Source organism: Lutjanus erythropterus, chromosome 16 (genome assembly GCF_056507025.1).
Source record: "Lutjanus erythropterus isolate fLutEry1 chromosome 16, fLutEry1.hap2, whole genome shotgun sequence".
In the NCBI taxonomy this organism is placed as follows: Eukaryota; Metazoa; Chordata; class Actinopteri; order Lutjaniformes; family Lutjanidae; genus Lutjanus; species Lutjanus erythropterus.
In genome coordinates, this window is record NC_139332.1 from 13,093,491 (window position 1) to 13,121,399 (window position 27,909).

Below are 27,909 nucleotides of genomic sequence, written 5' to 3' on the forward strand. Positions count from 1 at the left end.
TGTTATTATTATTATTATTATTATTTTTAGTAGTAGAAGTAGTAGTAGTAGCAGTAGTAGTAGTAATAGTAGTAGTATTAACATTATTAACTTGGGTGAGTTGAAGGGAAATCATCAACCTTTTAATCTACATTCCCCTACAATAAAGGGGCGAGCAGGGAGTCTTGTAACACTGGGGCAGTTGTAACCTTGTCAGTTAAACCAATCAGAAAAGAGCTATGTTGATGCCATCAATATTGTTTGTTGTCTTTATGAGCTCACAGGAGAAGCAGTATGTCTCCATGGGCAACACTGTGGATCATAGAACCAAAAAAGACAATATTCAGGTAAGAAAGTAAAAATTTTTAACAAGATTATATTCATTTAAATAATTTGTGATTGTGTAGTAGACCATCACATGAGTTTTATTGGTACTAGACAAACATAGGTACTGTGTATCAGAGTTTGAGAAGTCATTTAAAAAATGACTATGGTCACCTCTGATACAACGTTCAGCAAGTTTTCTTCAGCGACTATGTGAAGATGATTGAATGTTAACATTTAGATGACATTTCACCAGGATGTGCAACAGTAAATTTTTCACCTTCTACAATGTGTAATTAATAGCCTATCCTCAGTTTGGACCCTCACTAAGAAACTACATGGACATTTCTCAGTTAAAAGACAGAAAAAAAGATGACATTCTGATGACAGTCCTGCGTTAAAGTCACTTAACCTCCGCATCTCTCTGTTAAGTTGAAGTTCTTTGTCGCGCTTTATTCTAAGTACTGGTGCAGATACCTTTGGAGTAGTCAAAGTTGGAACCAAAACGTACTTGCGCATGCGCGTAAGCCAATTTCTTTATTTGACATGAACAACTTCTCCCATTACGGTGTCTTGGAAGCTTAGTTATAGACACAAAAGCTCTAGTTAGTATTTATGAAATTTTATATGAAACATTAAATGCGATTGCGTCTTCGCGTGGACCACGTTTCACGTGAGATATGCCTCAACACTAATCAATATTGTCCCTCATTAGACCTACTAATGAAAAAAAAATATGAGACTGAATATATTCATTTGTGTGTTGATGTTGTAACTGGATTTTAGCCGGTGGAAAACGAGTGAAAAGAAGCCGGTAGTGTTCCTATCATTTCCTGCCCCCCCTCCTTCATAATAATAATAATAATAATAATAATAATAATAATAGCCAGTGAGTTGGTGTGATTAGTGAATGGAGTAAGTTAGATCTATCTGCAGGCAGATGATGTGAGTGGAGGTACTGAGTGGGAGAGAGAGGGAGGGTGAGGAGAGAGAGGGAGGGAGAGAGAGAGAGGGAGAGAGAGAGGGAGAGACGCGCAGAGAAGGAGCAGGTCTGCAGTCTGAATCTTGGCGTCGCACAGACCCGAGACGACGCTGCTGTGGCTGAGATCCTGGGAATACATCCATCCATACCGCAGATTTCTCTCTATACGATAAGATCATTGACTTGGTCGAGAACTTCTTAAAACGAGGTGATTTTTTCCCCCCTTCCTCTTGGATCCGGATAACCTGTGTGGCTCTCAATCACTGGTCGTTCCTCTGAATCTCGGTTTAATCAATGACGAGTTTAAACGTGGATTATCGGCACCGCAGATGTTGTTATTAAAGGGAGATAAATTAAACACAAGGACAGATAAGTGCTGAAGGAGGGATCTCCTGGTTTTTTGACGTCTGTCTGGTTCTATCTACTGCATATGTGGAGCGAACGAGCTGGATTTGCGTGATTTCTTTTTTTTAACGCGTGGTGCGGGGTAGAGCAGTGACCACTTGAATCTCCCCTCTTTGGTTTGCCTTCCCTCCGTTTCTTCCCCCCCTTTAGGTGTGAAATCTATCTTCTTCTCAGACAGAGACTCTGAACCCCTCGGTGCCCGCATGACATGGTTCAGTCCAGCTGCGAGATCCGAGCCTCCTCCATGCATTGGGATTTTTCTCAGCGCCGACACCGAGTGAATCTCCCTTTTTTGACCATCTGAGAAGTATCGTGCCTGCCAGACCAGAGAAAAAGACATGACCGCCGCTACGAACCGGGACGGAGCAGCAACGGGTCTCGCTCGGAGAGCGGAATGCGCATGCAGGAAAGGGGACGGAATACGGATTTTTGCTCTAATGAAGGCGGGAGTGCAGGCGCACCATTGGAGCCGGGTGCTGTTCTTATATATGGGGCTACTGGCCGCCTCAGTAAAGGGTAAGTCCCCCCCAATCTGTACAGCTGGAGACATGTAAAATGCAGCAGGCTTACCCCCACACTCCTCCACCGCCCACCCTCCACTCTGCCTGACTGAATGCAAATCAGCATCAGCAACACCAACTCCTCATCCTAAAGGCGCATTTGGGATTGCTGCGATGTCGCTGGATGTTCCAGCGCCTCAAAGTTATTAATAGAGGAGAGGTGGCTGGCTGGGTGGCTATTTTGGTGGCAGCGGATCCTCAGGAATGGCAACTGAGCTTGACTCTGTTGATGTGTTTCATGTGCTTTGAGGAGATGGTGGATGAAACGAGCTGGAGGGGGTGTTTAAATAAGCATTCGGTGTAGATTGTGCTTCCCAAATAGGTTTTGGGAATGCTAGTTGAGGTGGTCAAGCAGCCGGCTGATTATTATGCTGCTGAGAGTCCAAAAGGGTGTGTGTGTGTGTGTGTGTGTGTGTGTGTGTGTGTGTGTGTGTGTTTCTGACTGTTCCTTCTCAGTTTCTCCATACGATCTTCTACTTGCCCAAGTAAACACCATGAGCAACATTTTCTGTGCAGTTTCTCTCCTTCTCTTTCTTTCTGTGTGTGTGTGTGTGTGTGTGTGTGTGCGCGCGCGTGTGTGTGTTTGCGTGCATGTGTAGGCCTAATTAACTGACTCTGGCTTTTCTGTCCTTGATTAATTGCAAATGGAAATCTCGCAACCGGAGCTGGGCATTCAACAGATTATCATTACTATTAATTTACTTTCACGTCTTCGCAGCCTAATGTGTTTTCTAAAAGGAGAGACTCCGTTACTGATCCGTAATTTTTTTTAATTTCTTTTTTTTTTTATTTTCCCGTAGCTGTGGACATTCATCACGCAAAGCTTGTGGTGTTATTGAGAAGCCAAAGCTTTTCGGGGAAGAGCCGCAATGTTTTTTTTTCTTCTTTGCCATCCTGAGCAGGTCCTTTTTGGCAAAGAAAGCCCAAGCGTTTTATCACTGTCTTGGCTCCCCACCACAGAATGGGCACTATTTTTAGCAAAAGCCAAGAATACTGCCACGGCCACAATATGAATTTGACAGTGAGTCATGGCTCTGTGTTCGCCCACTCATACCTTTGGTTGGACAGCACATAATCCACGAGTGAGTGGAAACTGGGCACATTTTCAGCAATTTCTACCAAAGCGCAGTTGGGTCTCATCATACTCTAATAAGCGAGCGTTTTACAGACACGTCACCCCTTCGTGACTCCCACTTTTTTTTTTTTAACAAACTTGTGCCATGATTTGAGCTACCCAGATGTAGGTTTATCACACTCAGCTCAGCCCTGACAAATCTCCCTCGACTCTCCTGTGGAGTAAATCTCATTGCGGCTATATTCGTAGGAGGCTTCTTGTTTTATTCGCGTCCAGGGAGCCTTTTATTGCCCACTCTCTCCCCGTTTGAGTCTACTTTTGGAGCCAGTAAAGCGACTCTAACTTATTGCACATATTTACGAAGAGCAGGAGAGAGGCCAGGCTATCTATCTGCCTCCCTGTAACAACGTTTACTTTAAACGGTGTCAATAAATATGTTTGAATATCGCACACGCCGGCGTTGAGGTGGTCTGGCTGGTTGGCTGGCGCGTCCCTCGGTGCTGCTGCTGCTGCAGCCACCAGCAATTGCCCCATCCTCCCATTGAGCGGCACCAGAGCCTCACACTATGCTGAGAGGCGGAGCGGAGAGAGAGAGAGGGGGGGGGGGGGGGGGACCCGCCGGGGTTCGTGGCGGCGTTTATCCACCCGCATACTTCATCAAACCAGAGCCATACTTAATGACCAGCAGAGGCTGATGATACATGTGTGATGCTGCACGCCGATCCAATGAGAAGGATGCTCATTCCCATGCTGAGTTTGATAAGCATCACAGGCATGTCTCAGGTGTAGGGGAGACCTGGGATGGTAGTAACGCTTTTCGTTTAAGCGTAACCAGTGGTGCAAAGTGTTGTCTACCTGACACCACTGAATATCTGAAGAGGCGATCTTAGTCTGACAGGAAAAAGGTGAATAACAAAACCCTCAAGTGAACTGTGATCATATAACTTGAGCCCCCTACACAAATTAAATGACACAGGAATATGTTACCATATTACTCAATAAGCTATTGAATACACCTGTTAATAACAGAACTAAAATATGCATTGTTGCTACAATTGGAGTGTTGCTCACTCTCCAATGGAGTACAACAGCAGTAGGGAATTGGTGAAGACAGGAGATACCCTTCATGGGTGGGACCAAAAGTGAACCAGGGGTACAGAAGTCTCATACTTTCCACATATTGACTATGGTGGTCTAAATGTGACAGGTTATAACTCAGATTTTGTGTAATTATAACACTACACTGCCTATTTGAAATGTATACTGACTCTGTTACATATTATTGGTGTATAACTGACATTGTTACATAAGCATCAGTAACTCAGTGGCCATTCATGCTAGATCTCTCAAACTTTGATACGTGATATCCATATTTGTCTACCACCAATAGAAATCAATCAGACATCTACTACACAATCACAGATTATGTGAGTTAATGTCAAATACAAAGTGTTTCGTCTTTACGACCTACCCCACTACTGGTGTGAGTTGTAACACTAGCTGGGGATAGACGTAAAAGTGAGAGGTAATTTGCTCCAATTCACGATGAATTAAAAATAAACCGTTTTGAATAAAGTGAACAATTAAAAGTGACAAAACAAACTTGTGAGTGTGGACTGTATCACTGTCAGGGAGCTGTGAAAAATGTAAATGGCTGCTAAACTGGCTGTCTTTGGGCTGTGACAATGTGTGCACTTCTTTTGGATATTGAGTTATTCGAGTAATTCATGGCCACAATGCAGAAATTCTCATCATATAAATGAACTTTTACAACCATCCCCACCCCAAGCTGCCATTACAAAGTTTACTGTTTTAGCAGGTGGGCTTGAAGCTGACATGACTGCAAAGCATCAAATTAAACTAGAGAATCTGATATTTTAGGTTATTTAAGTCAAACAGTTGTATCTGCAATACAATGAACGGTAAGCAAATAATGATAATAATATTAAAATTTTTACTTTCTTACCTTAAAATGAGTTTTATGGTTGATAAATCTACAATATTGCTCACAGAGACATGCCACTTATTCCCTGAGCTCATAAAGGAAATAGGGGTGCACGAAATGGATGACATCACTGCTGCACGTTTCTAATTGGTCTCACTGATAGGACTAAGTTGGTGTTACAATATTCCCTGGTCTCCCCTACAGTATGATCATGCTTTAATACTGCCTTCATTTGTCAACTAGCAAGTTTCAGCGTCCCTTGTGACCCTATTAGAGTTCTCAAAGGGCCACAATGACGGAGATAGAGATGTGTGAAAGGTTTTTTTTTTTTTTTTTTGACAAAGACCCTATTGAAGAGAGCAGCGCGCGCTCTCCATGGGATCAAAAGCAGCTGTCTCAGTGGACTCGTCGCTCAATAAGCGGTAATCAACCTTTATTCATTTAGAGGAGAAAATGCAGAGGAGGCCGGTGAGGGGAGGGCAGAGGAGGAAGAGGAGGCAGATTGAGGATGACGTGTCTCGCCTATCTGCTGCGTGTTTCGGCTCCCCACTCCACTCCGGCTCCGGTATTAGATCATTCGTCAGCGGCGCATGAGACAGTCGCTCAGCATGTCCATTTACACGCAAGATCACGCTCCCGCGTCCTCTCTGCTCTCAAACGCGCCTCTCTCCTTTATATGGAGGCACCGCGTTGTGCTCATGATGCAACGTGCAGTAATGTTATGAGGACTGGAGGGCTTGATGCCCCTTTCCTTTTTATCTTTTTCACTTCATGACATTTGCTTGTATTCGCGCAGTCATAAGGCTCCTGAAGAAAGAGACAAGGCGAAAGTGTGTGTGCAGAAGTCTGCGGGGTGTGTGTGTGTGTCCATGCACTGACGCAGGGAGGAGGGGGGAAAAAAAAACTTGGTATAAAGTCGTTTTTGAAGTTCCACAAATAAAAAATGACAAACTGAAACTTTTTCATTTTAAAGACCCTCAGGCACACTAAAAGGCCGCGGACCTCGAATTGGTGCCTTTTTAATTGGGAACACCTATTTGCAACACTGCGGTTGATGGTTTAGTAATGAATTATCTGATGACTGGAATAGAATGAGAGTGGAATCCATTAGTTTGAATCAAGGAAACAAAAAGTGTTTTTAGCTTTTAGCTTTTTTTTTTTTTTTAACTTTCCTTAGTTTCAATAGACCTTTTCTTAGACTCCTCGTCTAGGGTGGCCCTTGCTTTGTTCAATCGAAATAGAATTATTCATAATTTAGTGGGGCACTTAAAGGGGATCCCCCAAAAACCCTTGTATGGAGCCATTTTCAGCACCCTGGACAGCGCAGGCCGCAGCTGAATCAGTCGCTGAGCTGAAGTTGTGTTCAGCACCACGGACAGCTCCCCCGGCCAACAGCCTCAGCAGCAGCTGCTCCTCGGCGGAGGGCGAGCTGGCTCTGGAAACTGGGGTTTCTCCAATGTTTTCATGGCTTTGAACCCTCAATTAGACACAGTCAATCAGACCCCTATTGGACAAGATCATATCACAAGATAATTTCTCATGTTGGCTTTTTACTGAATTTAGTAGGCTATCCATTCTGTATTTTGGGGTATTGTGATATTGTCATACTCAAACACTATTTCACTGGTGCTGTAGAGTCAAAAATATTACTTGACTGACAGAAAATTAATCTGCAGCTATTCTCGTTTTTAAAGCAAAAATTCCAAACACGACCTTTCATACATGTGAGGATTGCATGTCTTTCATGTGATATTAAATTGAATCTATTTGGACTTTGGACTAAAGCAATTTGAAGATATCATTTGAAAAAACCTACCACTTTACATTCGATTGACCAAATGATTTGTTGAGCAAATATGTATTTATTATTGTATAAAATAGTATAGTCATTTTTGCTGGGAACTGCAAATCAAGAAAATGGATGTGTGGTCGGAACATAGCAGTACAAAAAGCTGAATACACAAGGAAGGTAAGAAGAAAGTGAAACAGTCGACAAAATACCATCAGAATCTGGAAGAATGTGTTTCAATTAAAAAAATGTTTTGCGCAGGTCAGGGGGTACTTGGCTGAAAATATATTCCAAAGGGGGTTGAGAGAAGCCAAACAAGAGATGACTCAGTGGTCTTTGAGGAGAAAAAGTGTTGCATTGTCTCACTGTAAGTCCTATAACCTCAGCAAACACAGAGCCCCGTGTGTCTGATGTTTCCCCCTATGTGTTTTCATGATGAGTATGTGGGCATTTCGCTTCCCTTTTGTTCCTCACATCTCTCCCACCTGTCTGCCTGCTACTCACAATCTCCAATCCTGCACTACCTGCACGCTCTGCTGCTTCCCATCTCCCATCTGCTCTCTACATTCACCGTTGAGCAATAAAGGATGGAATGGGAGCTCAGAAACAGATGACATTATCTATTTACTCAAAACAGAGAAATGTCTGGAATGCAAAGTAGATGCACTGTTGGTACTTTTTCGTACTTGAGCGAAGGGGAGAGAGCTGTGTAGAGGCAATCAAGATAAAGATGGAGATGGTGAAGAGGTGGCACGGGGAGTAAAAAACAGCAGGACAGACTCTGCTGTGAGGGGGAACAAGAGGCAGAGAGGGGAGACGGCTGTCGGAGTGGAGGGGTGATAAGATTTCACCAGCTGAGAGATAATCTAGGCCCTATGTTTCTGTTCTTTTCCCCTCTTTAGTAAATGATCTATTTGGAGCGTTGATTTTCTTATCAGGCATCAAGCAGATGCCTTTTTCAACAACTAACAGCATGTAAGGAAGCTGTGGGATAGCACACGCTTAAACATAAAGGTGCTAACTAGAACCAGAGTTGGTTCTACAGCTTGTCCCATGGGATAACCCTTTTTGGTTCCTGGTATGAGCCTTTATAAAAGTTCCACCTGGAATCTATTCACAGGGCTCTGCCTAGAACCCAACATAAAGTGTTATAGAACCATCTATGAACGGTTTCACCCAGAAACCTCTATGACTGGTTCTATAGAGAACTGTTCTATAGTGTAATGGTCCCCTCTCGGGAGGTTCTATCCAGAACCTTTTCACCTTCTAAGGGTGCAAAAAAAAACCTTGTACATCTAGAACCAATCCATTGGGTATTACAGAGACCCCATTTATTTTCTAATGGTTTCCCTAAGGACGATCAAATAATAGCTTTTTTTTTAAAAAAAAATACAACCTGCTTCTCATCTGAGGGTTCTACAGAGAACCATACTGTATTCAACAGAAGGAAAAAACATATTGATTAATATTTGGATATTTGAGGGTGAGGATCTTTTAACACCCATAGCTTCAACAATCCCTGAAGACCTCTTTCTTCCAAAAATGGTTCTTTGGATGAAAAGAGTTTTTCATGGAACCCTAACACAGAACCCTTGGTTTCAAATAGGATTCATCAGAAGGAAACTTACTTAGAGTGTACATATATATATATATATATATATATATATATGTGTGTGTGTGTGTGTGTGTGTGTGTGTGTGTGTGTGTGTGTGTGTGTTTGGATGAGTCTGTGAGTTGCCACCCCCATTCACTCTAGGATGATTAGACTAAAGTGTTGACAAGCAGGTCATTAGCTAGCTCAAAAAGGGCCACTGAGACACAGGATGTGTGTGTCCATGTGTGTGTGTGTGTGTGTGTGTGTGTGTGTGCCTGTGAGCACGTGCGCAGCTTTCAGATGATGCAAATGCTTCGTCCTCGTGAGCACCCTTCATTTCCCCACCCACCTGCCGATGTGTCATCCAGCTCCTCTGCCTCTCTCTCTCTGTCTCCCCCTCATACCTTCTCCTCCTATCCTCCCCCATCCATCCATCCATCCGTCCCACCACCTCCCCCCTTTTTCTCCCTCCATCCTCCTCTCTGGTGATTCACACTGTCATCTGTCTCCAGATGGCCAGAGCTCTGTCACTGTGCTTCGTCACACTGATCACAGCCACACAGTGACTCACACACACGCGCACACACACACACACACACACAAACTGGACCGTTAGACCTTATGAACTTATATCCAGATGCACTTTTGCAGAATGTCTTGATTAAAGTGGCACTCATTGAGATGATGAGGAACATCCAATTCATTCTCAGAACAATTCAATTGCTTCCTCTGTTATTTCATCTATTAAACACTTTAAAATGGTGTTTAAGTTTGATGTTATGGCCATAGTGAAATAGTTTGCCTTCATTAAATATGAAGTATGCAGTGCACATTCAAACCAAAGGATATGTATATCCGGGGGCTCTGGATGTAAAGTCAATAATTCAAATCTGAGACAAGCAGAGGAAAAAAACAAATGACAAATAATTGTTTCCTTTAAATATGACTCTCAGCATGTCCCTGAGCATGGTGCCACATTAATAAATGTATATTTTGGTTGCTTTATTTATCCATGGAATATAAATTAGCACTATTGCTCTCATCGTTCATACAGGTGCTTGAAAACCCTGAAAACACTTGAATTTTAATTAAGTATTTTCAAGGTTTCAAGGGTGCATTGATTTTGGATAAAGTATTTGAAACTGCTTCAAATTGCATTTGCAGTACTTCCATAATAAATCGCTACTTGAAAAAATAGTTCACTTTTTAGATAAAGACATAAAGCCTTCTGTAGATGGCTGTCAAACATCATTTTGGTTGTTTATAGCAAAATAACATCTGATTCAATGCGATGAAAAAGTGAAATAATCCAGTTCAGTATATGTATATAAATATGTAATTTACCAAAGTTGTAAGGTGCTGGAAAAGTTCTTGAATTTGACTTTGGAAAAGGTGTAAGAACCCTGTGCTTTATTTTAACGACTAATTTGATTATCAAGTAATGTGTCCATTATTTTCATGATTAATTTATTAATAAAAAATATCAAAACATCATGAAAATTGTTCATCAAAATGATTAAGCTTCTCAAATGTGAATGTTTTTTGGTTTCTTTAGTCCCCAAATAAGACATTTGAGGACGTCACCTGGGCTTTGGGAAACAGTGATTACAATTTTTTTCACACTTTTCTGACATTTTATGGAAACAACTAAGTGATTAAACGAGAAAATGAAATATGAATAACAATAATAATGATAATAATGAATAGTAATCAAAATAATAATTATTAGTTGCAACCCTACACCGTACTGCTGTGAGCTTTAATGTCGATCTACAGTCTTCTGCTGTTGGCATTAAAGCTGCTTGGGTCCATTTCAGACAATGGATGGTGGGTGGACAGGTTATGGCAAGGTGCCTTGCTCAGGGATATGCTGAAGATCTTGGGAAGAAAGTGGTTCACATTTCACTTTTCCTACCCACATTTCCCAATCACAGTCATCCAGACTAGCTTGGTTGTACTGGGCAGCTCCCAGGTGTGAATATGCACAACAGCCGTACACCTGCTGCAAAGCAAGACATCAGGAAAAGAACATATGTGCTCAGTCAATCATCCCTGGATAACTACAGCTGAAAATATATAAATAACTGATATCAATCCAGAGCTTACATGAGCTCCCTGAGCCACGTGTAGGAGCAAAGCTATCACAGAGAAGTCTCAATCTTGATTCTAGTTTTCGTCTTCCTGTTATTATCAGACATGGGAATTTTCTCCTGCTACTGTAAATCCCCACAAAGTGAGAGACAGATGTAGATGCCCTGTCTGTCTTGTACAGACACAAAGCTCAGGCAGGGGTTTCTTTAGCTTCCTGATTTACACTGTTCTTATCAGATATCAGTGATCCCACAGATTGAAGATTAGATCCTGCGCAGGAGGTATCTTGTCCTTGTCCTTGTCTTTTTTTCCCCTTTCCTGTACAGCTTCTCTCTCCTTTCAACATATAGGCAATCTGTCAGTGGTCTTTTTTTTCTGGGAAAGAAGCAGAGTCATCATGTGGAGCGAGTCGGTCGTTGTGTGCGTGTGTCTGTGGCACTTGCAGATGTTCCTAATTTTGACTTTAGTATCTTAACATTTACTTTTAATATTTATTTTCATTCAATCTTTTGATGGCTCAGTTTTGAATGATAATTTGATTTTAAACATTGGTGCTCCAGACATTTACGTATCCAAAAGCTGGTGTTCTCATTTATTGCAGTCAATAGTGGATACTGTGTTCCTGTTTCACATGCTTGACATTTTAAGAAATACACTTATTGATTTTCTTGCACAGAGTTAGCTGAGATGATTGATACTTCTCATATTTGTGCAGTTAATATCAGGCTACAGCTAGCAGCTGGTTAGCTTACCTTAGCATAAAGACTGGAGACAGGGGGAAACAGCTGGCCTGGTTTTGTCTGAAGGGAAAAAATCTACTTACCAGCTCATCTACAAAAGCTCATCAGTACAAAAACCTCAAGTTGTGGCTTTACGGTAGATTTAGAGCTTCTAGAGTTTCTTTAAATCAATAGTTTGGCATTTTGGCAAATATGCCTACTTACTTTCTTGGCAAGAATTAATTGAAAGTATCAAAACCGCTCTCATGTCCACGCTGTAAATATAAGGCCACAGCTAGTAGCTGGTTAGCTTAACTTAGTATGAATACTCGTCTGAATGGAATAAAACCCACCTATAATCACATCTTTTAATGATTGGCGTGAAGCCCCCTTCAGATTATCTTGATTATTACACGGCTAGTTACTAAAAAATAAATAATTTGACAGAAAACATTGATTTAAAAATTATTTTATTGATTTAAAAAGAATCTTATTGATTCCACCAAGCCACCCAGAGTCTATGATCAGAACTGTGTCTGTAGTTTGCTATTTATAACAGCAGTCTGCTATTCAGAATGAATAAGGTAATTGACAAATCAGAACTGAGTCTTTAACAAAGTTATGTAATATTGACCAAGAAAGCAAGCAGAGTTCTTCTGCTCACTGAGCTGATCCTACGTGTACCAGGATGCATTGCACGCAAGTTTCCCATGTTGCACACTCAGGCCTATGTTGTCATGTATCACCACCCTAAGCTACAGCTATTACTTTGTTGGCTAAAACATTATGTTAGCCGACAAAAATACTCATGTAGCAGCATTTCTGGCTACCCAGGGGCGGAGACAAGAAATCCAAGCTGAAATAGCCTGTAGTTCTTCCTTAACACTACCTACATCACTATGACAACACTAGATGCAGGACAAAATTATGATGAATTTTAAACCAGGAGATCTCAGTCAATACAGCAGAACTGAGAAATGTATTTCTTCAACTGACTACATTTATCATCAACACTGATTGAACATCAAAATGAAAAGTGCCAAATTTTCCCTTTAACCCTTAAAACATCTACCTACTGTAACAACAATAATATTAATTATCTCAACTAACTCTCTACAAGAGAGCCAGTGAGTGTATGTCCCAAAATGTCTAACACTTCCACTGGTTGTTTGTAGCCTTAATGTTGCTAAGCAACCTCTATGTGATGTCTGTCTAAAGTTCGTCTACCTGTCTAAGAGTTAATCACCCTCAAAGTGTCCAATATCCAGGCCAGTTTAACCTGAAGTTACAGCAGTTATCTGCTGGCTCATGTTACGTGTTTTGCTGCCATGAGCAAAATAAATTCCTAATGAGTGGAAATGTGTAGAAAGTATCTTCTGATGTCTTCACCACAGCAATGGACGGAGTTACCTGTCAGACAGGTAGTCAAGAAATACACTGTCTTGTCTTCGAATGGCATGGAAGACGACAAATCCAACAAGAAATGTCAGAAATCTGTTCTCTTATATTTAGATTAAATTTATAAAGCTTGACACTTTATTAATGATATTCAGGAGGAACACAGAAGCAAATATTTATTGGTCAGCTTTGACTAAAATTTTTGTGCAAATTAGATGCAACTTTGTGCCTGAAATAGATAAGAAAAATTATTTAATGTTATCAGCTGTTTTATCTTTGACTTGGCTGCCAACCTGACACAGCAAATTTTTTTCTCACAATCTTAATATCTTGAAAAAACAACAACATTGGCTTTAATTTAAACATACATTGCCAATGCAGATCTAATTTTGTCATCCTGATTGTCCATACCGCAATTTTACGTTTTACGTTTGCCGTATTTTGCTTATTTGCTCTTGCTGTGTGGTTATGTTTGCTGATTTTATTGAGATGTGATTGGTTAAAATCGGGGCAAACATCTGAAATATTTTAAGATTTTCACAAAGTGTATTGATGAAATATAAAAAAAAGGTGGCAAGGCCAAATAATTATTCACATCCTCCTACTCCTTTTCGGACATGAATTATTCATTTCTGCTGAACATTGGCTCTTAAGTTAATTTAGTTTTTCTTATTTTTTTTTTAACATGTTTGATATAAAATCTAATCTAATCTAATACCGGGCTATATAAATAAAATTGGTTGACTTAACTGTGCCATCAGGGTGGAAGTGCAACATGCAGAGGCAACAGTCTTCTTTCATTTGAAATTGTTTCCCATCCATTTAAGTGATGCATGCAGCCCCATTAATTACGTCTGTGGTCTACAGCTGACACTTGAGCCTTCCTGGGGACAGTTAGGACCTGAGTTGAAAGGTGAAAGTGTACTACAGTAAGCTGAAGTGAGGCTGATTGATCGTCTGCTGCTCATCCATCTCTCTGTGATAGATGAAATTGTCCTGCTGGGACGGTCATGACCTGATCTTTGGATCAGTGCTTCCTCATGGGTTTAATATAAAATTCTCACAGGGGGTCAAATATCCGTGGATGCCCCCCTCACTAACACACACATAGATCAACATGCTTATCCATCTCATACGCTTAACACATCCATAATTGCATTACGTCACCTACTGTTGATGCTATTGATCGGTTCAGAGAGTGTATTTTCACTGATTTCTGGTGTAATTTAAGTGCAAATATGCGGCAGGATGTAACCAAAATTGGCTTTTCTGCGTAGGTTCAGCCTCACATAACTCAAAGAGCCCAGCTTTCACATGAGAACAGAATAAAAATGAGGTGATAATTGACTTTCACTGTTTCACACATTAGTGTTGCACATAATTGTGCTTTTTCCCCCCCATAAGAACAAGGGAGACTGGAAGAGAAAAGTGAAATTATTTGTGGCATGTGTGTGTGTGTGTGTGTGTGTGTGTGTGTGTGTGTGTGTGTGTGTGTGTGTGTGTGTGTGTGTGTGTGTATATGTAAGTGTGTGTATGTAAGTGTGACTGTGTGTGCATTTGGATGTAATGTATGTGTGCATGCCTCTGTGGTGGTATGTGCATGTGTGAGATTAAGTGTTAAGGCGGACTCAAACAATCATAAATAATTGAGGCAAGGGATTTGTCTTTGTGTGCTCTCTTGTTTTCTTGTTGTCATGGGAACAACATACAGCTTCTGTGACAGGAACCGTGAATGAGGCTCTTTGAACTGCTCTTCTCCTTTTTTTTTGTTTTTACCTTGGTTTCAAATAGGTAACCAAGCTGAGAAATTAGAAAATCCTAAAGGTTATAAATCAAGACAAATGTGGATTTCAGTCTAAAATGGCAGATTTACTGGCAAAAGATTGAAACAATGAGACAATAAAAATAAAAAATACTTTTATAAGATGAATCCTACAGAGGGGCCTCATGGCATTGGTTCAGCAGAGAGGGAGGTCAGAACCCTACCAACAATCAACCGCTCTCAAGTCCCGCCCCTTTTTGCTCTGTGCTCCAATAGATAGGTCAATCATTCCCCTTCCAGTGTGCCCCATTGGACCTAACTTTGGACAAGGTGATAGAAAATGGCAAGGGACAAATAATTTTTTGATTCCATTTGAATTGTACCACAAATAACACATATGTCAATTTAGTTTTCATGACTCATAAATTTATCTTTTAATTTGACGAGAATCATACGTGTAAATCATGGCACAATTCAAATGGGATCAAAAAAGTATTGTACCATATTTTTTCCAAAGTAAGGTCCTATGACGGTCAACCATCAAAACATGAACACAGCAAACCAGAGGGAGATAAATGGGAAATACCACCATGAAAGAAAAAGTTCAAATAAAAATGGCTAAGTAAAAGTCTAGTGACAAAAGACTAAAATACAAAGAACTAAAAAAAAATAAGAACACACAAAGACAAACAAGTGAAAATGATGCCAAAATAAAAAAGAAAAGATAACTATTCTGTATCTAAAAAATTAAACGATGTTTCAAAGAAAGGCTTAGGCAAAACAGCAATGGCAGGTTCCTACAGTATGCATGGAGAAATTTTTTATTTGAAGCCACACACATTCAGTGGATGTCTTGTGCCAACTGAAGGCAGACCCAGCATTCTCAGACCCTCTGTCTAAGCTGGAGCTGAAGGTTGCTTTGTAAACATAAAGAGCTGTGGCAATTAGAAACTTTAAAAAGGATAAAATACCTTTCATTATTCATTTGACATAAACGCCTACCCAATGTGGCTTATCGCCAGTAGCAGAAAATAAATATATCAGTACACAAAAACAATTAGCTATAAATTATTCCAAAAACATACCTCTTAGTGTCTTGTCTACCTACAATAGTCTGTCTAACCTGGATGAGTGTTTCCAGGTTAGAAGAAACAGGATAGAGAGGAAAAAGGGCAGGGCTGAGTACTAGAAAGTATTGCCATGTTCAAGTGCTCTTTTACAAATGCATGTGCACAGTCAAACATGAAAACAAATCGACGAACACACGCATGCATTTCTCCAGGCATCCAGCCTCGCTGAGCTGTATGTGGGAGGCCCATTTGTATCAGTGCTGAATAAACTCCCCCAACAAAGAGAGGGGTCTTTCTGAAAGGGAAGAACATCAACCGTAGCATGCCTTCAACTCTGAATGGGCTATTTTCTATTGATTAGCTTGAAGCCTTGGTGTGTGGGTTGCTGAGGAGCTGTGATGTTCATAGAAACACCAACTTACCATCGGGCTATTTAAATGTACTGAGGAAAATACACAAACAATAGTATCTCTGTCCAATCAGTGGTTAAAATGCGTGCGTAGTTAGGGATGGGTTGTGTGGGTGGTTTTTTTTGGGTGGGTGGCTGAGCTGCAGGTCCTTTTCTGGCTGGCATGATAATACTGCTGGTTAAATATGACCCAGCTGGAAGGAACTGCCTGGCTCCCCCCTTCTCTCCCTCTCTGTCTGAGAGAACACATGCTCCATTGTGCCTCTTTTGCCAGCACTGATAACAGTCGGCAACGTGTGCATGCACTCATGCAAGTGTGCATTTCTGCATGCACGCCTCGTCTGCACGTCAGCACGCTGCCGCTTTCTTCAACACTTTAATCTTTGGCTACATTTTTGCACGTGGGTGTTGTTTATTTTCGCACCCCACACATTTCATCCTCCAGCTATGTTGCTGTGACAATGTTTTTGTGTGTTCGTATGTGTGTGTGTATTAAGTGTATGTTGCCATAGGCGTCAACAGATTATTCAAAGACATGCTAGACCCTGAGATGTGAAAGTCACAATTGGCGTTGTCAGCATGATATGGACGCATGTGTTCCCTGATTTACAGATGAGAGCGCGTGTTGGCAAATGCATTCACGTATGTTTGCTTGAGCGTCCTCTCTGTGTGTGTTTGCACAGATCATTGTTGTGCTTCACACATTCAGGCAGCAGGAGGCCATTCCCAGCTTCAAATGTACACGATTATGGAAATGCAAGCTCTATTTTTTTGCCCTTTTAAGGAAACAACATTTACCATTCAGCCCAGTGGAAACAACTTGCAGTGAGGGGTGGGGGGCTAAGTGGGAGCAAGCCTATCACACTTGCCTTCCACTGCATTTGGCTTGTCTGTAATGGCAGACAGTGTCGTCCTGGCCCGGACATTAGCCTAATGTATGGAGGCGAGTGGGATCGCTGAGCTCAACCATTTCCATTTTAATGGCGGCCATCTAGAGGTTAATTCGGATATGATGCGGTCAAGGCGCGCATATGCGCTGACACGTCAAGAGACAAATAGTGGTGCTGAGAGGATCTATGGGGCGGAAGGGTTTATCTTCCCACCAGGGAGGCAGTTACTGGCACATACACACACACACACACACACACACACAAAACATTGGGTTGTTTGAAGTTTACTCGTGGGATAGGTTATATGTGATAGTGGATAGCTTTGTTACTTGATATATCCCAAGAGACATTTATTTGGTTGGAAATTATTCCATGTTTGCTCCACTGGGATGCTTATTTTGTATGGATATAGCCCCTGATAGACCTCATGTATGAAGGCTTTATGGTTTCTCTTGAGAGTAAGGAAAGGGCTGTACTCTGTATTTTAGCTATGTGTGATGGGGGAAGACCTTGAATGGGTAGTTTATGGTCCTATCTTATTTTAATGGGTGTTGTGACTGTTGGTTCACTGAAAAGGCTCTGCTACACCCAAGATTCTCAAACTATGACACTTGTACCACTGGTAATACGCAAGCTACTTCTAGTGGTATGCGGAGGAATATCAGAAATATTTTCTTAAAATTAATCTAACATACAAAATATGAGATAACTGAAATGTAAGCTTTCTTGTATTTTTGTCTCAATATCAACCTGCTCACAATCATACACATAGAACGCTCATATGTCATCCATGAATACCAATAGTTACGAGCTAAACTGTGATGGCAGGATAGTAAGCAGAGGTAAACTGAAGAGACTAAAACTAAATGCTTCAAAAACACTGCAGTCTCAGGAGGAGATTATCTAAAACTGCTGTGTTAAAGATGATGTGGACGACAGTGAACTTGTGCTTGTGGCTACTTAAGAATCGCCAATGAATTTTCCACGCCAGCTGCTACCACCAAATCGCACAAAACAGTTAGGTGGTACTTGGAGAGCTCAATATTTTCTGAGGTGGTACACGGTAAAAAAAATTTGAGGAACATCGGTAACACCTGTGTTTACCCTATTATTTTCCTACTATTTCATATCAAAATTGCTTCTTAAGTTCTGATGTTAGCAAAATGCTAGCTAACTAGCTAGCTAGTCTACATCAATAATTAGCCAGCTAGTTAGCTAGTATTTGCTAATACTAGCCAACTTAAAGCTATCATATGTAACATTTCCAATTTAAAATGTCTAAAAACACTAGACATGTAATGTATTTTGTCAAGTTATGTACTTAAATAATCCCAAATATTTTCAACAATGTTAAAATGCAAAAAAACAAAAACATACTTTCAACATAAAAAGTTATTGATAGCTAGTTGCCATAACATCAGAGAATACGTCAGAGTGAGAAAGAAAGTTTATACATGTGACTAAACATATTGAGAATAAAAGTTTAATAATTACATCCTCCCAGAACCTGCCTGGGTCATGTCAGATAGATTTTCATCAGCTGTGGTAGTCATTTTTATAGGGAAAATAACTGTTCCCATGATCCCACACTACTTCAAGACATCATTAAACTGCATCTTTTGTAATTGTTTTAATTTGAGAGAGACCCAGTGGCAGAAGTTACATATTATCTATTTAAGATGGGACTATATGTTGCTTTTACAGAACAGGAAATAGCTTTCGCAACTGTTATTGAAGCATAAAGCAAAAAGGGGTGGGACTTAGGGAGGGGGAATTGCTTAGTAATTGTCTATTATCATTTCAGTGTTTTCTTCAGTGTCTCCAAGCCACAGCCTTATATTTATTGAAAATGTGATTAAACATGTTGGAATTCCAAATGACCTCTCTCAAACATCAGACAACAAGTTTCATTCTCTCCAGTAGTACTTATCATGCACAACATAAAACGAAAGGCACTTCTATTATTGACTGCGAGAACAGGATGGTCTCTGCGTCTTTGTCTTTTGTCCAAAGGCAAATCTGAATCGTAGATGAGGAGACCAGACCGAGGCAGGGAGGGATAAAAAGATGGGAGTCCAGAAAGGAAGATTTGCAATTTTGTATTGCAAGTATTGTTTGTGTCTTTGTGGTATTATGTGAATGTGATGTTAGGATTATGTTCACCAAGATGAAATTTCCTCCCGTTTAGTCACTCTAGTCAGCGTAATTGCATCTAAGCGGAGGAGTGACATGTAGATATCAGACGCCATACTCACCCAGGGTATAGGGATTACACTCATGCATGTGCAGATAACTGATACCTCCATACATAGGCATGTGTGTGCACTCGCACAAACAAAATGCACGCACACACACTGCTGAAGTATCCCTCCAAATATACCTCTAGGATTCGCTAACAGTGCAGATTAAGCGCTATCTCTCTGTGAATGTCACACTGGCTGCCTGTGACCTCAGCTCAGAATGGCAACAAGATGCAGAAAATAGGTAAAAACTCTCTGTCCCTATTTAGTCTTCCTCCTCCTTCCAAATCACTTGCTCCCGTCGGCCTTTGCTCTTCCTCTCATTGACCTTCTGGCATGTTTTTTTGTCATGTACTTTCAATTCTCTTTGCCTTTCTGATGCTATTTTTTAGTCTGCCTTTGTCTGTCCCTCATCTCACCTTTGCTTCTATTATTCCTTGCGTCATGTCTTCCAAATCTATTTTTTTTTATATGTCCATACATTCAATCAGACAGTCAGTCAGTCTGCTTTGTGTCTGTCTGCCCCTGCTCGCCTTTGGTCTGTCTCCTTCCTACGCTCTGAGGGGCTGCTGTCCCGCCAGAGTACAGCACAGTGACCATCGATTCATCAAAGTGTGACAGCGCCCTGCCGCAGCTCTGTATGCCCGCTACTAAACAACTGCCCTGGCAAAGCAAACAATATCTCCTACACACAAACACACACACACACTCACACAGGTAGAACCTGGAGTACTGCCCCAGCAAGGTCATACCTCTCCCTGTACACCCATTTGGCGTCGACACCGGAGACGGTCAGTGCCAAGCGGACGCTGCCAGTGGCACAGTGGGCTAAGCAGTGGACAACATATCTGTTGAACATCCGCAGATATCAAGTTAACATCCCGGAACAAGCCAATCCAAACAGTCCCCATAGACATGCTGAGGGATGAAGTACACTAAGCACTCGAACAGGTTAGCAATTTTCCTAATTGCTGAAGCTGCGTATTTGCTGCTGTTCCATATTCATGATGGTTCACCTGAACTTACACAACTTAGGAAAACATGACCTTCTACTTTGCTGGTGGTCGTCTCGCCGGGCAAAAACAGCACGGCCAGCAGTCTGTTTATGGGGTCTTTATGGTGTGTCAGTGGGGTCGACTGCAGGATGGGCTCTTCCCTGCAGATTTACACTGAGGGGCTTCACAGCAGGTCAACAGCTCCCGGCAGCTAATTTCATAATGCACCCTGGGCGAGGCTTAAATAATTCAACCGAGCCTCGAGTGAAGGATCTACTTAATCAAAGGCTCTGGGCTTTCAAAGAACAGAGAGAGTAGACTTACAAAACCACGGTTTACCTCAACTGCACTTCTGTATCTTATGGTGGCTGTTACGCCGTAATGTGGGAATCAAACTTGATTATGTTGTAAATCAGCCTTTAATGAGTTCTCAAGCAAACTTTGATGTGTCTGTTTTTGTTTCAATGTAATTCTGACCATGTATTTTTCAGTAAGGATAAAATCTTTCTGGCCACAGCCAAAAAAGAAGCAACCTCTCTAAAAGCACTATCTTGTGTCTTTCATCCCAGCTTCTGTGCGTCATTATCGATTTAAGAGTCGGTCACTTGGCACAGGTGCTCACACTTTAAAATAGCATTTGGTGGAGCTCTGGCACACTCAGTAGTCCTATTCTCTGTCATGTTTTTTTTTCTTCCTTTGCTTAACCGTACCCAAGAAACATGAGACACCTGCTTTCCAGCCTGAATCACCTGTCATATATCAGTATGTAGAGCATGTCTCGTCCCCTTATAACACATGCATTCAGATTATATGAAACGCCTTTATCCAACTGCAAAACGTATTTCTTTGGTAACCTTTTTCAGCTTTGAAGTGTTTTCATTTTAGCTGCTAATACTGAGGAGGGATATTACACCTTAAACATGTTGATTTCTAACATGAAAGATTTGTCTGTTGAGCTTCGAGAGTCACAGAAATATTTCATGTTTTCCAACATTTCAGTTGACATTTCCTAAGTCCCACCCCTTTTGGGTCCTTGGTCAACTTTCTCCTTTTCTGTTTTCTGTACTTACATATATGTAAGTGCTATGTGCTATGTGCTAGACTTGTCAAAGATGTTGTTGGGAGAAGCAACATATGGGCATATACAGTTAACTGATGTTAGCAAAATGCTAGCCAACTAGCTAGATAATATACGTCAATTATTAGCTAACAAATTACATCTGATAGCTAATATCAGCAAAACACTAGCTGACTAGCTATCTAGTCTACATCAGTTGTTAGCTTACTAGTTAGCTAGTGTTTTGCTGACATTAACTTTTAAGCATCTTCAAAATTTGGGTTCCAAGCTTACTCAACGGTTATTCAAGCACAGAGTTAAACGCAAAGCGCAAAAAGCAAAAAAGGGATGGGACTTAAAAATGGTCAACTAAATCTTCGTTAAGACCCTTTCTTCCTTAGTTACTGTTGCTATGTCTGTCAACCTTTCTATTCGTGCACTGCATATAATGCAGTTTACAATGAACGGTGCCAGATTTAACATCAAAAGTGGCAGTAATTTTTGAAACACTAGATCTTTAGGTCTTTAACTCCACAGAGAAGAAGACTAGATTAAGTGTAGGGGAGCACGATCACTCCAGGAAGAAAGCTGAGATAAGAGCTAAACTAACCCCTCTTAGAACCAAGAGAGGATGCCAGAGGGAGATGCAGCAGCCCACCAGCCCGCATCCTCCTCCTAAAACCCCACACATAGCAAATCTCAATTTAACCCTTGGAAATAAGCCATGAGTTTCGTGAACACAGTGGTATTTAACACAGTGTAATGTTACTGCAGGTTATACGTTAGAGCAGATAAGGACAAAAGTTGAATCCATTCCTCACACATGTGCTCTTGTGTTTTACTTTTTTTTTTTTTTTTGAAAGACTACAAAAAAGACATCACCCTCCAAACTCATGAAACAAGTATTGCTCATCTCAGATCCCCAATCACACCGCTTCATGTAGAGAAATGCAAAACTTGATAGGTGGCGCCCTAGCTACGGTTGATAATCTTTGATAGGACAGCTGCTGTTTGGAGGAGGGACTTTAACAAAGGGTCAATTTGATCCTCAAGCTGATTAATAACAATTCATTTGCCTTAACCTCCTTGGTATTGTTTTGTAATTCATCCCAGCACACAGACATCCTAACTCATTGCCTTATGTGCAAGAGGTTCACAGTCCACTCTGACCCCTATCAAGCTCTGCCATCAGGCCGCTGTATGAGCCATTGATTGGCATTTGTCTGATAGGGGTCTCGTAATGAAGGAGATGATGAGGAGATTATTGACCAGGCTGTGTGTATGAAAATCAGGTAGGAGAGGTGGATTTGGAGGTTTTACCTGGATATTAGTATTGACCTGATGGTAATTGGGAGGGTGGATGCTCACTTGCTGTGCCTATTTAAGAGCTTTAATGAAAAATCAGATGGAGATAGGCCTTGCTTTGTTCTTCTCTTGTTACTGAGGTCTTGATGCTCAGTTATTTAGCTCTCTATACACTATATAGGTCATACTAAGTTACTGCTAATCTCATTTTACACTATTTTATTCAGTGCATCACACAGCTTTTACTTAGAATTCACTGCAGAATACTTGCACATCCCCACAGCAAACAAAGAGCCCAACTCACAATGCAGCATTATACACCTAACTAAAGTGTATTCAAGTGGCCACAGGGTCAAGTGAACACACATTAGCATCTTTCGGAAGAGGTCAAGCGCATGTGAAGCGCTGAAAAGTGACGGCTGAGAGAGGCCCCTGCCTGTTTTTCGGCGAGACAGGGCCCGGGGAGTCAACAGCAGCATGATGGATATACTGTGACTGGAGGTGCTATTATCCTCCCACTGCTTCTGATGCCATCCAGACAGTCTGAATCTTTACCTCATGACACTATCTCCCCTTTTCCCCTCCCCGACAAAAAAAAAAAAAAAAGAAAAGTGATACCATTTTGCTGTGCTACCTGAACAAAAACCTAATATTGGCTCTGTTTGTTTGTCTGTGTGTCAGCTTGTGTTTTTTTTCCAGCAGCATCTCAGAATTCATAACCACCCCGATATGGCACGTAGCCCCTGAAATCTTAAATACCGGGCTCGATTATCGCTGTGAAAACAAATGCAGGGTTCGGTCGTCTGGTTAACCAGGGATTATCCATGTCCATGCTTAATTTTTTTTTTTTGCCATTTCTTCTCTTTTTCTTTAAAAAGCTGCTTTTATTTATTTCAGTTTGAATAAGACAGAGAGGATTTTATTTCTTTTCTGTCTTCATGCGTAGTGCCTTATTACCTGTAAATCCCCGCTGGTTTTCTTAGACATGAGACATGTTTCAGAGTGAAAATCTGAACATATTATTAAGCTTTGGGATTGTTCTACCATGAGAGAGCGCACACAAAGTAGCACCAAATCTGTATGTTTCACAAGCATTCAATAAGGGATTCATATTCCCCCCTGGAGGGATTTAACAAACCAGCCTTCACTTTTCTTGAAGCTGCAATGTGTTTACTGAAGATTCTTGTTTTTTAATGCCTTGTTTCAATATGCTCAGGTAGCATGGCTCGCTGTGATGTACTGATTTATTCCAGACATTTACACTGTTATGCGTATGGATATAAACGAACAAAACAAAAAACGTGTGCACTGCAAGTGTTGCATTGTTTGTGTTGCTGAATAACGTGGGTTATGCAGATAACAGATGTCCTCCAATTATACTCTCCTAATTGCATTGTAATCAGGCTGCATTATGATTCAGGTTTGTGGCTGAAGCAAGGGGAAATACAGATCATTTGTATAAATAGCATGTATTCTTGCATGACGTTCTAATTTAGTCCCTCTGTGAGAATATTTATTTATGCAGGTTCCTTTTGTGTAAGTTCTCCTTATGTTGGGTTATGTTTGCTGGAAAGGGGAATTAATTCTTAACATGCTGAATTCCCGGAGTCTTAGTTTAAAAGAACTACAACACACGAGGGCATTTATGGTGTGTGATTGATCTAGTCACATGTCAGTGGCAGATGAAAGCTTAAAAAGGATAGTTCAGATTATTTGATGTGAAGTTTGATTAGCTACTTATTGATAGTCGGTGTATAACCTACAGTAGATGGTCAGCACAACCCCAGTTTTTAGAAGCAGAGGCACAACAACATGGAAATAAAGCAATGAACTGCTGTGGACAGGGTCGGCAACAAAATTTTAGCAACCTCAAAAAATTCTTTAAGTTAGCTTAAAGTTAAGTGTATGTTTTATTTGGATTTTTTTCACCACTTTACTTTGCTATGAAAGCTTTTTCTGATGGGAAATCCGTGTTATGTAAGACACACATCACCTTCTCCAAAGCAACCAAACTCCATAGGCGAAATCTGTAATTTTACTTTGAAGAACACACAAATCAAGAGTCAGTCATATACCAGCAACTCCTGTGTTCTGCAAGGTAAAATGACTGATTTCACCTATGGATTTTGGTTGGTTTGGACAGAGCGACATTTGGCTTATATAAGGGCAATTTCCCGTTGGAAAAGGCTGTCTGACAGGAAAGTAAAGCACACACTTAAAGTGATATTGATTTTTTTGGGTGGTCCTTTTTTAAGTGGCTAAAATACCTTTTCTTGCTGACTTTGGCCACAAAAGTACATTATAGCATCCGTGCTGATGCCCCTCTTTGTTTCACAAAATGTGTGTCAACCAGCGTCTACTGTAGATAACACACTGCTGATCAATAAGCACCTCTCACAACCCAACTTCAAATAATCTGAACTACTCCTTTAAACATGAACCATTTTTGATTGGAGGAGATAACGTCACTGCCTAAATATGATGATCCAATGAGTGTGCCATTACCAAGAGGATGAAACACATACATGCACATACAGATGCTCATTTTCACATGAAACACACACAGACACTCAGACCAACACAAAATATACGTGCAATCACATATTGGTCCACATTAGTGTTTAATTACGACTAAATCCCCAACATTGATTAAAAGTCTCAGCTGTGCTCAGATCCATCGAAGACAAGACATTAAGCTCAGGGATTCAAAACACATGCTCATAGCTCACACTCCGCACATCCAGCGCTTGCTCTGTTCTGATACATGGCAACACACACAATTTAATTGAAGGCCACACGAGTGGCTGCCGACGAAAATGCAATATGAGTACAATTAATGCAGTACTCAGGAGTGTGTCTCTCTCCATGCGTGCGTGCATGTGTGTGTGTGTGTGTCCCCTCATCTTCTCTCCTCCAGCTGTGTCATGTATTAACGTGGGAACCTATTACTAATGTGGTGAAAGGGCCAGTGAGTGAACAAGTGTGTGACGATGGAGGTGGTAGAGGTGGGGAAAGCAGGGAGAGGGTGGGCCATTTAGCACTGCCATATTAATGGTTTATGCCGCACGCTGTAGGTGATAATGGATGTTGCAGCACTTGGTGCAAACTGTTTGACTGTGGGTGTGCGTCTGTGTGTGTGGATTTGTATAAATGTCTGTTCTTGTGAATTTTATTTGGTTTTATGCTCTGTTAAAACTTTCTACACTCCTCCTTACACCCTTTTAATAATGTCCCGTTTGTTTTTCTCTTCACAGCTCAGAACTGCAGTTACACACTACACAGTCCCAATGGGACGATAGAGAGCCCTGGTTACCCTTACGGTTATCCTAACTATGCCAACTGTACATGGGTGATTGTGGCGGCAGAGCACAACCGGATACAGCTGGTGTTTCAAGGCTTCGCCCTAGAGGAGGACTTTGACATCTTGTCTGTATATGACGGGCCACCCAGCCCAGGGAACCTGCGGACACGGTAAAGACGGCCTAAATTATTTATGAGCATCTTTGTGTTGGTTTTTATTATGGCGAGTTTTTTTTTTCCTTTAATGCTGATATAGATTTTTCATTATGTTTTCATGAAACCCACGGGAAACTGAATATTTCAAAAGTGCAGTCAATGATGTGACATTTAAAGGATGTTTCTAGTTTGCTGGTGAATGGCACTAACATGCAGTGTATTACAATGGCAAAGGTAAAACTGTGTAACATTTAAAGGTCCAGTGTGTGAGATTTCCAGCAATTTATTGTCAGATTATAGCGGAAAAAGAATACGTTGTCCACAAGTATGTCTCCATTAGTGTACAATCACCTGAAATTAAGAATTGTGGTGTTTTCGATTCATTTCATTTCACCTTAGACCAGTCGTGGAGGCAGTGGTACTGCCAAATGAATAGATTAATATTTAAAGATAAAAAATATCTGGGAGGTAATTTACAGATCGAGATTTAGATTACATTCCCTCTGATTCAGTGACACAAAATGGATCAGTTTTGAAACTAAAAAGTGATATGAGAGACAACTCTAATCCAGTTAAAGCTCCAAAGCGTGTGGTGAGGAAATATCAAAAATTTAATTTTTGATTCATTATGTTATCTTTTTTTTTGTCATGTTAAGTTTTTCTTCACATTTACTGTATTAGGGAAGGTGAACTGCAGAATTAACAATCAGAAGTGGGCCTTAAATCACAAATGGCTGACAACCACTGCCTTAGAATGAGTTGTTTGTCTCCTGCTGTGTTTCTACATTGGCCCAGAATGAAACCAAACACTGGCTCTTTTCTTTCTTTCTTTCTTTCTTTTTTTTTTTTTGTGGCCACTTTGGCCTTCACTGCCATGAGATGTTTTCAGTTTGAAAGCTATACGGTAGACAGCTATCTGATAGGGAGTGTTTTTGGTAATGATTGCAAAGATCAAAAAGAAAAGAGTCTAATCTGCTGAAAAACATTATATCTACTTACCCATGTTTGTAGTACTAGCAGTCCATGGACGTTCCTCTTCTCTCACAGGCAGAACAGTGGGGGGGCAAAGGGCCGAGATGTGGGAACACTGTGTTGATGGTAAACAAAAAAAGGCAGACAAGTCAAGAAACACAAGCATTCAGACAAGCAGTTTTAAACCACCCCATAAGTTATCCAAACTTATTTGGAAGAAAAAAATGAAAGTGAAGATAATTATCTTTAAAAATGTCAGTTGTAAACATCCACCACAATTTACAGACAATTAGCTGAACTTGCACACAGTGAGGGCTTATTAGTGACATTTCAGATTCACTCAATTTTGGTTTTATCCGCATATAAATACCTATAAATACCTAGGCTTTCTAAATACTTGTTTGCAAATACTTGTTTGACTGTTCATCCGACCACTCATCTCTTGCACCATCTCATTTTGTTTTCTGTCGTGTTGCCACTGTTTTCCTAGGCTTCGGCAATTCCCTACGTGCACATTGTAGTGTGATATATGTCCATTTAATGAGCTGCATCTCTCTTTACTTCCTGTCAATGATATAGTAACCAAACCAAATGATTTTTCATCTTTAAGTTAGCTACTTCACTTGTCGCCAAACCCAAGTCATTTTAAGCTTGAAAATTTTCTTTTTAGAGACATTTGGACTTATTATTATTATTATTATTGTTGTTGTTGATGAAGGTAGAGGACTGGAAACTGGATTAGAGGCAAAACTTTAATCAAGACTGTAATCAGTGATGCATTCAGAGGCAGCTGAAGCACATCCTTCAGTGACTAATACAAGTCTGACTCTGCGGACACTGTGACAGCATCCAAGGTTGTTCACTGGGATTCTGGGCACATTTTGTGCTTCAG

The 27,909-nt window shown here is 40.8% G+C and overlaps 1 protein-coding gene across 1 annotated transcript in view; it reads left to right on the top strand.

The window, feature by feature from the left end:
- Positions 1 to 1,399: 1,399 nt before the first annotated feature.
- The window catches only part of csmd2 (CUB and Sushi multiple domains 2), a 300,458-nt gene continuing 273,948 nt past the window's right edge, over positions 1,400 to 27,909 (top strand). Inside the window, 2 exon segments of the mRNA XM_084738310.1 lie at positions 1,400 to 2,206; positions 25,844 to 26,060. Of these exon segments, the coding sequence (XP_084594436.1) occupies positions 2,029 to 2,206; positions 25,844 to 26,060 (395 nt within the window). The 5' untranslated portion in view covers positions 1,400 to 2,028.